The 10,663-nt window shown below is 34.8% G+C and overlaps 1 long non-coding RNA gene and 2 gene segments (V, D, J or C); 1 reads left to right on the top strand and 2 right to left on the bottom strand.

Annotated features, from left to right (window-relative positions):
- Positions 1-2,327: 2,327 nt before the first annotated feature.
- LOC124389540 lies at positions 2,328-4,283 on the bottom strand. The segment is given in 3 exon segments: positions 2,328-2,790; positions 2,876-2,986; positions 4,038-4,283. Coding segments are annotated over 3 exon segments (492 nt in total).
- Positions 4,284-8,514: 4,231 nt separating this feature from the next.
- On the bottom strand, positions 8,515-9,129 carry LOC124389542. The segment is given in 2 exon segments: positions 8,515-8,977; positions 9,063-9,129. Coding segments are annotated over 2 exon segments (381 nt in total).
- Positions 9,130-9,540: 411 nt separating this feature from the next.
- Positions 9,541-10,422, top strand: LOC124389546. Of its 2 annotated transcripts, XR_006926595.1 has the most exons (4): positions 9,541-9,676; positions 9,755-9,836; positions 9,947-10,024; positions 10,124-10,422. It is a non-coding gene; the product is annotated as an uncharacterized LOC124389546 (long non-coding RNA). The 2 variants fall into 2 exon arrangements; XR_006926594.1 differs by having other exon boundaries at positions 9,568-9,836.
- The last annotated feature ends 241 nt before the right edge of the window (positions 10,423-10,663 follow it).

Consider the following 10,663-nt stretch of genomic DNA (forward strand, 5'->3'; position numbering starts at 1 on the left):
CCAAACGCCTATTGGTCAGATTACACACGTGGTTCAGAGCGCGGTCACGCAGGGGGCGTTCCCATAGCGTTTCGACGCAGCGTCTCGTTCCCTCGGGGAACTAGGGTTACAGTCGTAACCTAGAGACGTTACAGTTGCTGTTCAAAATCCCATTTTTTAAAAAGAGAACAATGTGACTTTGCTGTAAAATAGAGTAAATGGTCAAATAGGAAGAATTTAAGACAGCTGCAATGATTATGCATAAAAAGTTCACGTAGTATACTACTACTACTACTACTACTAATAATAATAATAATAATAATATTAATAATAATAATAATAATTATTATTATTATTATTAATAGTAGTAGTAGTAGTAGTACTAGTAGAAGTAGAAGTAGTAGTAGTAGTAGTATTAGTAGTAGTAGTAGTAGGTTAGGTTAGGTTAGGTTAGGTCAACTTTATTATCCACGAGGGGCAATTGGTTTCACAGCCAGCAGAATCCATACAATCCCAAACACACAGCAACAAACAGTACAGAGAGAAAAATAAATAAATAAATAAATAAATAAATAAATAAATAAATAAATGAAAATTAAAAATTTTTAATTTTTAGAAACCCAATAGCAACTGGTACAAAATAATTTTTGAATCAGATCGTTTGTACCAAAGCATAACCTGATGGTTCCATTGTATTTCTATTTTTTTATGCAGTTCTTCTTGTTCTCATATGAGGGCGTTTTGGACCAGTGTTACTTAACTGTGACAGTCGAGGGGCAGTTTCAGTTTTAGAAAAGGCATCAAGATGATTATTGTTCTTGTTTCATTCATCTGCTACATTGGTATTCCTACACTTTACATATTTCATTTTACATGGTCACATTTGGGTGAGTTCAAATGAAAAATATTTTCTGAATGAATTCCAAATTTGATTTTTATACAGGAAGGTCTTCTGCAGCTAACAATGTTTATCAGAATCCCACTGATTTATTCAAGAATACAAAGGAATCTGCAAACATTTCCTGTTCTCACTCTATAGCTAACCCGGTTATGTCGATGTCCTAGGGGGTCGCCAAAAAGCATCGAGATAACCGATGATCGAGATAAACGAAAATCAAAATGGCGGCAATATATTAACGTGCTTGAAATTTCTTTATGTACATGATGTGCGTTAATAAATGAGAATGTGCATGCACGTGTTTTTGAAGGTTTTTTTTACACAACAGCGTTGCCGCGATTTGTTTGATGAAGGCATGCTATAAAAATACATACAGTACATGTTTATCTGTCAGGAATCCACCTGCCACGCCCCCTTCGGCGTGTCAGGTGCTTTCTCGGCCGCTTTCTCTGAAGCTCCCGGCTTCAATCGCGCAAATATGATGCTCGTTTATCATCATCAGCAGCTCCTATTTAAACTTCCACACTCTCATCGTCCGTTATTGTTGGTATATGTTGGTTTACGGCGGTCGTTGTTATCGCGCATGCATATCCCGGTACGTGTCTTCCACCGGCACTCTCTCAACAGCTGCGCTTTTCTTCCCAAAGCGCACCGCGGATTCCCCCCGATCCTGCCGGTGTTCATTCTATGCTTTTGCTTATCCCACGTTCGCTTTCTCCTCCCGTTTATCACATAACATTTAACAACAAAAGGCATATGTGCACTAACTAACAGCAGAGATTCACCAGTATACAATACAACACCTGTAGCAGCTGTAAGACTTGATTTTTCCTCCACTTCCACGAGTTCTTCTGCGGCTGCAGCGAGATAACCGACGTTAAATTTCTAATTTTTCCACCTTGTGCTCGAGATATTAGGGGTCGGCGACATAAAAAAATATCCGATAACCGACATAACCGATAAAAAATGCTTAGAAAAAGCGAGAATTTGGCGGTTCCACTTCAAAAACGTCGACTTAATAGGGTTGTCGAGATAACCGAGGTTGAGATAACCCGGTTCCACTGTAAATGAAAGAGTGGGGCATGTATAGAAATGTCAGCATGAATAGTTTCATTAAAACATAATAGAAACGAACTGTTTTTATAGTAATTAGATCAATATTATATCAATTCGATGGATAACCAATCAGTTGATACAACTTTTATTTAAAAGAAAATTTTAAACACTCTTGACTCTTGAAACACACTGAATTGGGTACACTAACATATTAGGCAAAATGTACCAGTGGGTTCTCTCTTGATCTCGGGTATCATGTGAGTTGTAGATTATTATTATTGTTGTTTCTCAGCATTATTTAAATGAATATATTATTGATATTTTCTTCTGCCATAATAGTAGTTTAAATAAAATTGGCAGAAGTTAAAAATGGTCTATATTCAAATTAAATCAATATTCTGTTAACTTTTATTAAACAGTCAATCATCTGAAATGAAGTGTGTGTGAGAGCTTGTTATATTTATTTATTAGATGTTACAACAATGTGTGTTGTTACTGCTGCAACATCACTGCAGGTGTTTTTGTTCAGCAGTGCAGTAGCTCTGTAACACTGTGCTTTCCAACTGCACAGAAATATACAGCGCTGTCCCCTGTATCCAGATTCTTCACAGTTAAAGATCCATTTTGGGCAATTTCTTTAACAGTCAAAAATTTATTTTTATCAACAGAGCCAAACTCTTTACTACTGGCTGTTGTGTACACGATGAGCTCCATACTCTCTCCTTGTCGCTGTATGTACCAGTACATCTGATTATAGTCAACACCTTTATTATGACTGCACTTTATTTCAGCAGATTCTCCTTTCAGATGCCAGGAGACACTGGGGATTTGGGTGACTACATTCTCTCCTGCTAAAACTAAAAGACAAAACATTTATTTAAATAATTACAAACACAAATTAAATTGTTTAATTGTTTAATTTTCACAATTATGTATAACTACCTGGAGTCTGGTAAAGCAGAAAACTCAGACTTATTATAACACTGATCATACTGGCTCGAAGTGCCAAAGGAAGTAGTAAGAGTTGAAGACCACAGACTGCTTTAATACATCCTGTTAAGGAAATGACATCAGAATATTTTCTTTCTCTTCCTCTCACATGCTAACTTTTCATTGTTATGTAAAGTACATTTATTTATACTTTTTTGTTTGTTTGTTTGTTTAAGCACCAATTGCTTCCTGTTTTTTACTTAATGTTTAGTAGACATGGTGTGAATAACTTCTATGTAGATAGATAGATAGATAGATAGATAGATAGATAGATAGATAGATAGATAGATAGATAGATAGATAGATAGATAGATAGATAGATAATATTACACTCAAGTTTTTTTTATTTGTTATTAATTATTTGCATTAATTCACCAATTACATAAATATCCTATTGTGTGAACTGCTGGGGTTTAAATGTTACATGATTGATTTCACAAAATGTTTGCTATACCACAGGATACACTGTAGATATGCTTAAAGTAGATCCACATATTATTGTGTAAAATTATAATTTTTCAGAAAATAAATAAATAAAATTGAATTGAAAATGTCATCTGAAATTATGATCTTGTGTGAGACATGTGTTGAGCTCCACTGCTTAGGTTTGAACAAAAGGGGTTATAATAATTATTTATTAAATATGCACTTCTTTTGCGTGTTGTTACTGCAGCAGCATCACTGCAGGTGTTTTTGTTCAGCAGTACAGTAGCTCTGTAACACTGTGTTCTTTTACTGCACAGAAATATACAGCGCTGTCCCCTGTATCCAGATTCTTCACAGTTAATTATCCATTTTGGGCAATTTCTTTAACAGTCGAAAATTTATTTTTATCAACAGAGCCAAACTCTTTACTACTGGCTGTTGTGTACACGATGAGCTCCATACTCTCTCCTTGTCGCTGTATGTACCAGTACATCTGATTATAATTAAAATCTTTATTATGACTGCACTTTATTTCAGCAGATTCTCCTTTCAGATGCCAGGAGACACTGGGGATTTGGGTGACTACATTGTCTTCAGTTAAAACTAAAAAACAGATTATTTAAAACAATTACTTCATTACACAATAATTTATAATTGTTTAAAAGTGTCCAAACTATGTATATAGTACCTGGAGTCCAGTAAAGCAGGAAATTCAGACTAATTATGAGTCTGATCATAATGGTTTACAGTGCCAAGAGAAGTAGTAGGCAATGAGAAACACAGACTCCTATATCTACATCCTGATGAGGATCAGCTGGAGGAAATGATGTCAAAGGTCTTCCTGGGACCAGCTGATTACTTAATTAAAGCTTTTCTTTGTAATTAAGCCCTACGTTTTTCAATTATTGTTGTGTGTATGTTGATATGAACCCAATTACAGAAACAATGAGCTCTGTATAATAGTTTAATGTTTTTTAATGAGCAAATTACAAACAATTACTATAAGGCAACCTTCTTTCATATTTTTTCCTTTCTTTCTTTTTAATTGTTAGTGTTTTTTAAGTCAGGAGGAGTTCATTGTTTGGTTTCAGAAATGATCTGAAATCTTTTACCCACTATATTAAACAAATAAAACAGCAGCACCACCCAAAAGTCCGTAAAAAAAAAATCATTGTTAGTTTTGAGAAATGACATCTTACTTCTTCCACCCACTGTAGTAAATAAATAAAACAGCAGCACCACCCAAAGACCAGATGAATAGCTGCACTTATTTTTTCAGTGCTATGAGTTTTAGTCTTAACTGCTTTAAAAAAATTTTTTTTTTTTAATTCATTATATTAACCCCCTAACATGATTGTATTTTCATACTAGAATGAGGATATGTTTCTAATTGAATAAAAAACCCATAGGCTGTTCTGAAAAATTAATTAAAGATGAATTGCTCTATCCTGATTGTCTAAATTTTAAGCTCTTGATAACTTTGAGATTTAAGCTCTCCCATCTAATATCCCCTCAAACCATTACTGATTTTACTTTTATTTCACAGTTTTTCACTTTTATTACAGTATCAATTGTACAGATGACTGATCTTGGCTTTGTGCTTGAATGCTGGTACATAAGTGAGCTAGATGCATAGTAGCTCATCATCTTTACGTTCTGCACTTGTGATTATTAGCTTGAGAACTTCTGTTTGGATTCAGTAAAGTAGGTCACTTCATCATTGATGGTATGTTTGAACTTAAGAGCTGTTCATGGTTTAACTACCCTGAGAACCACTTCTAATTATGTAAGTGTGGTTTTTCTATTAAAAACTTTGTCAATGTGTCACTCCCGGGCTACAGTAGCAGGTGTTTGTGAGGTATAGAGAATATTTACACAGAGGTTTTTGTACTGAATAAAGCAAATATGAAGCACTGTGTAATATGCAGCACAGAAGTACAGCACACTATCATCAGATAAAAGACTTTTGATGGTCAAAGTGACATTTTTGTTTCCATCTCCAGCTATCTCAACCTTATCATTAAAATCAGTTTCAATTTTTGATGTTGATGATTCTAATTGATATCCAATAAAGGCCAGTCCATGGTCTTGAGTTTGTCTGTACCAGTTGACCTGATTATAATTTGGTACACTGTGCTCACAATGGATTTTAACAGATTGTTTTTGGCTTCCATAGAGATGAGGAGGATTCTGGAAAACACGATCACTCTGAGAAAACCCTGCAATGAGAGAGAATATTGATTGCCATTGATTTTCAAATAAACTAATTTAACAGTGACACATTATTATAAATGATTGTAAATATAAAATATATAATTATATAAATATAAACCTCTGCAACATAACATTAAAGCCCATATAATACTGGCAGCTTGGATCATGTTGAGCATCTGAATGTCTGTTTTGAAATGAGCTGATATTGAAACATGATCAGGTTTCCTCCACACTACAGCGCCCACACATGAGGGAAATAGGAACAGCATTTCTGTTGAGAAGTTAAGAAATTAGGCCAAAATGAAAAAAATATACTGCCCTGGCTTTAGTTTTTCAAATGTAACAAATATGTCAGTGTGTTATGTCAAATATGTGCATAAATTAAATAAATACAATTATTAAAAAATGGTAATATACCTTTTACAAATGTAGCTTAATGGTTACAACAATCCATTAAAACAATAGACAATAGATAATATTATTATTATTATTACTATAGTAAGAGCAAACACAGGGACTTGTAATGGCAGATGCTCTATACAAACAGGTTAAAATGTGATGTTTATCACAAAGGTTTCTCTGAGGAGATATGTACTTAGAATTTTCTGTAACCTGTAGGATAAATTGTATGCTCTACTATGGTATGACTGATGCAGTAAAAGTAACACATTCTAGAAACATTAGTTACAGTTGCTGTCCAAAATCCCATTTTTTAAAAAGAGAACAATGTGACTTTGCTGTAAAATACAGTAAATGGTCAAATAGGAAGAATTTAAGACAGCTGCAATGATTATGCATAAAAAGTTCACGTAGTATACTACTACTACTGCTACTACTACTACTACTACTACTACTACTACTACTACTACTGCTACTACTACTACTACTACTACTACTACTAATAATAATAATATTAATAATAATAATATTAATTATTATTATTAATATAATTAATATTATTAGTAGTAGTAGCAGTAGTAGTAGTAGTACTAGTAGTAGTAGTAGTAGTAGTAGTAGTAGTAGTAGGTTAGGTTAGGCTAGGTAGGTTAGGTCAACTTTATTATCCCCGAGGGGCAATTGGTTTCACAGCCAGCAGAATCCATACAATCCCAAACACACAGCAACAAACAGTACAGAGAAAAAATAAAAAATAAATAAAAAAATAAAAAAATAAATAAATTAAAATTTTAAATTTTAAATTTTTAGAAACCCAATAGCAACTGGTACAAAATAATTTTTGAATCAGATCGTTTGTACCACAGCATAACCTGATGGTTAGCTATAGAGTGCGAACAGGAAATGTTTGCAGATTCCTTTGTATTCTTGAATAAATCAGTGGGATTCTGATAAACATTGTTAGCTGCAGGAGACCTTCCTGTATAAAAATCAAATTTGGAATTCATTCAGAAAATATTTTTCATTTGAACTCACCCAAATGTGATCATGTAAACTTAAATATGTAAAGTGTAGGAATACCAATATAGCAGATGAATGAAACAAGAACAATAATCATCTTGATGCCTTTTCTAAGACTGAAACTGCCCCTCGACTGTCACAGTTAAGTAACACTGGTCCAAAACGCCCTCATATGAGAACAAGAAGAACTGCATAAAAAAATAGAAATACAGTGGAACCCGGTTATGTCGATGTCCTAGGGGGTCGCCAAAAAGCATTGAGATAACCGATGATGGAGATAAACGAAAATCAAAATGGCGGCAAAATATTAACGTGCTTGAAATTTCTTCATGTACATGATGTGCGTTAATAAATGAGAATGTGCATGCACATGTTTTTAAAGGGTTTTTTTACACAACAGCGTTGCCGCGATTTGTTTGATAAGGGCATGCTATGAAAAAAAAAGAGTACATGTTTAACTGTCAGGAATCCACCTGCCACGCCCACTTCGGCCCCCTTCGGCGTGTCAGGTGCTTTCTCGGCCCTTTCTCTGAAGCTCCCGGCTTCAATCGCACAAATATGGTGCTCGTTTATCATCATCACCAGCTCCTATTTAAACTTCCACACTCTCACTGTCCGTTATTGTTGGTATATGTTGGTTCACGGCGGTCGTTGTTATCGCGCATGCGTATCCCGGTACGTGCCTTCCCACCGGCACTCTCTCAACGGCTGCTCTTTTCTTCCCAAAGCGCACCGTGGATTCCCCCCGATCCTGCCGGTGTTCAGTCTATGCTTTTGCTTATCCCACGTTCGCTTTCTCCTCCCGTTTATCGCATAACATTTAACAACAAAAGGCATATGTGCACTAACTAACAGCAGAGATTCACCAGTATACAATACAACACCTGTAGCAGCTGTAAGACTTGATTTTTCCGCCACTTCCACGAGTTCTTCTGCGGCTGCACTGAGATAACCGACGTTAAATGGCAAATTTTTCCCCCCTTGTGCTCGAGATATTAGGGTTCGGCGACATAAAAAAAGTCGACATAACCGATAAAAAATGCTTAGAAAAAGCGAGAATTTGGCGGTTCCACTTCAAAAACGTCGACTTAATAGGGTTGTCGAGATAACCGAGGTCGAGATAACCCGGTTCCACTGTAAATGAAAGAGTGGGGCATGTATAGAAATGTCAGCATGAATAGTTTCATTAAAACATAATAGAAACGAACTGTTTTTATAGGAATTAGATCAATATTATATCAATTCGATGGATAACCAATCAGTTGATACAACTTTTATTTAAAAGAACATTTTAAACACTCTGAATTGGGCAAAATTTGCCTCAAGTAAAACAAAAATTGTACACTAACATATTAAGCAAAATGTACCAGTGGGTTCTCTCTTGATCTCGGGTATCATGTGAGTTGTAGATTATTATTATTGTTGTTTCTCAGCATTATTTAAATGAATATATTATTTATATTTTCTTCTGCCATAATAGTAGTTTAAATAAAATTGGCAGAAGTTAAAAATGGTCTATATTCAAATTAAATCAATATTCTGTTAACTTTTATTAAACAGTCAATCATCTGAAATGAAGTGTGTGTGAGAGCTTGTTATATTTATTTATTAGATGTTACAACAATGTGTGTTGTTACTGCTGCAACATCACTGCAGGTGTTTTTGTTCAGCAGTGCAGTAGCTCTGTAACACTGTGCTTTCCAACTGCACAGAAATATACAGCGCTGTCCCCTGTATCCAGATTCTTCACAGTTAAAGATCCATTTTGGGCAATTTCTTTAACAGTCGAAAATTTATTTTTATCAACAGAGCCAAACTCTTTACTACTGGCTGTTGTGTACACGATGAGCTCCATACTCTCTCCTTGTCGCTGTATGTACCAGTACATCTGATTATAGCCAACATCTTTATTATGACTGCATTTTATTTCAGCAGATTCTCCTTTCAGATGCCAGGAGACACTGGGGATTTGGGTGACTACATTCTCTCCTGCTAAAACTAAAAGACAAAACATTTATTTAAATAATTACAAACACAAATTAAATTGTTTAATTGTTTAATTTTCACAATTATGTATAACTACCTGGAGTCTGGTAAAGCAGAAAACTCAGACTTATTATAACACTGATCATACTGGCTCGAAGTGCCAAAGGAAGTAGTAAGAGTTGAGGACCACAGACTGCTTTAATACATCCTGTTAAGGAAATGACATCAGAATATTTTCTTTCTCTTCCTCTTACAGGCTAATTTTTAATTGTTATGTAAAGTACATTTATTTATACTTTTTTGTTTTTTTGTTTGTTTAAGCACCAATCACTTCCTGTTTTTTACTTAATGTTTAGTAGACATGGTGTGAATAACTTCTATGTGGATAGATAGATAGATAGATAGATAGATAGATAGATAGATAGATAGATAGATAGATAGATAGATAGATAGATAGATAGATAGATAGATAGATAGATAGATAGATAGATAATATTACACTCAAGTTTTTTTTATTTGTTATTAATGTAACCGGGTGGTAGTTTAAGGTGCATTTATTTCTTTATGCTACAGATTATGCCTGCCCTGTGAGAATAAACATAGGGGCTCTTTAAGAGATGCTTGGTGACATCATCGCGTGTGCGTGTGGCACGGTGCACCTGAGAGTGGAAATCAGGAAGGGATATAGGCCTCACTTGTACTGTTTACTAGGTAAAGGATCCAGTATCATCCATTTTAAAGTAAATTTAAAAAAGGATCACAAATGTCTTAGCTGTGTTGTTTTATTAGGGTGATGTATGTCTGCAGTAATTTCTGCAGATGCACAAATTTCGAGGTGTGACGGTTAGCATAGCGTGAGCTAACGCATCAGGTCAGTGTTTCAGATGTTTATTAGTTTAAAAATTCATTAAATATGTGATGTATATTTCTAAGAAAGTTCTCTGAATTCTAAGAGTTCAGGAAATGTGTTGTTTTATGTAGCACGTGCAAGCCATACGAGTTCTGTTGGTGTGTTCGGCCTATCGGAGCATAAATAGCACTGAAGGCTAAGTTTGGAAAGTAAGTAAACCATGCCATTGGATTCTAGAGGAGTAATTTACTTTTCCTTAGTTTGGTCAATGATTTAATTTCGAGTCATTTGTTTCTTTTTTTTTTTAGAATTGCCACTGCCGTATTTTTGTTTACTGGATAAAATTTTGGGTTTATTGTTTTATATATTGCACACCAAAAAGACAGATTCTGTACATCAGGCAGTACTTTATTTTAATTTTATGATATTTAATTTTTGTGTTTAAAAATATTTGTCCTGTAATTTTGTTTTATTTAGCTCCTTATTTATCTTCTTCCACATAAAATTAACAAGCAGGATATATATTGTTAATTGGAATAAAGAACCCCAGTGGAATTTGTTCGTCTTCTGCGTATCATTGCAACGGCCACATTAATTATTTGCATTAATTCACCTTCTTCTTCTTCTTCTTTCGGCTGCTCCCATTAGGGGTCGCCACAGCGGATCATCCGTCTCCATACCACCCTGTCCTCTACATCTGCCTCTTTTACACCAACTACCTGCATGTCTTCCCTCACCACATCCATGAACCTCCTTTTTGGCCTTCCTCTTTTCCTCCTACCTGGTGGCTCCATCCTCAGCATTCTTCTACCAATATAATTCATGTCCCTCCTCTGCACATGTCCAAA

The sequence above is a fragment of the Silurus meridionalis genome, chromosome 8 (genome assembly GCF_014805685.1).
Source record: "Silurus meridionalis isolate SWU-2019-XX chromosome 8, ASM1480568v1, whole genome shotgun sequence".
Taxonomy (NCBI): domain Eukaryota; kingdom Metazoa; phylum Chordata; class Actinopteri; order Siluriformes; family Siluridae; genus Silurus; species Silurus meridionalis.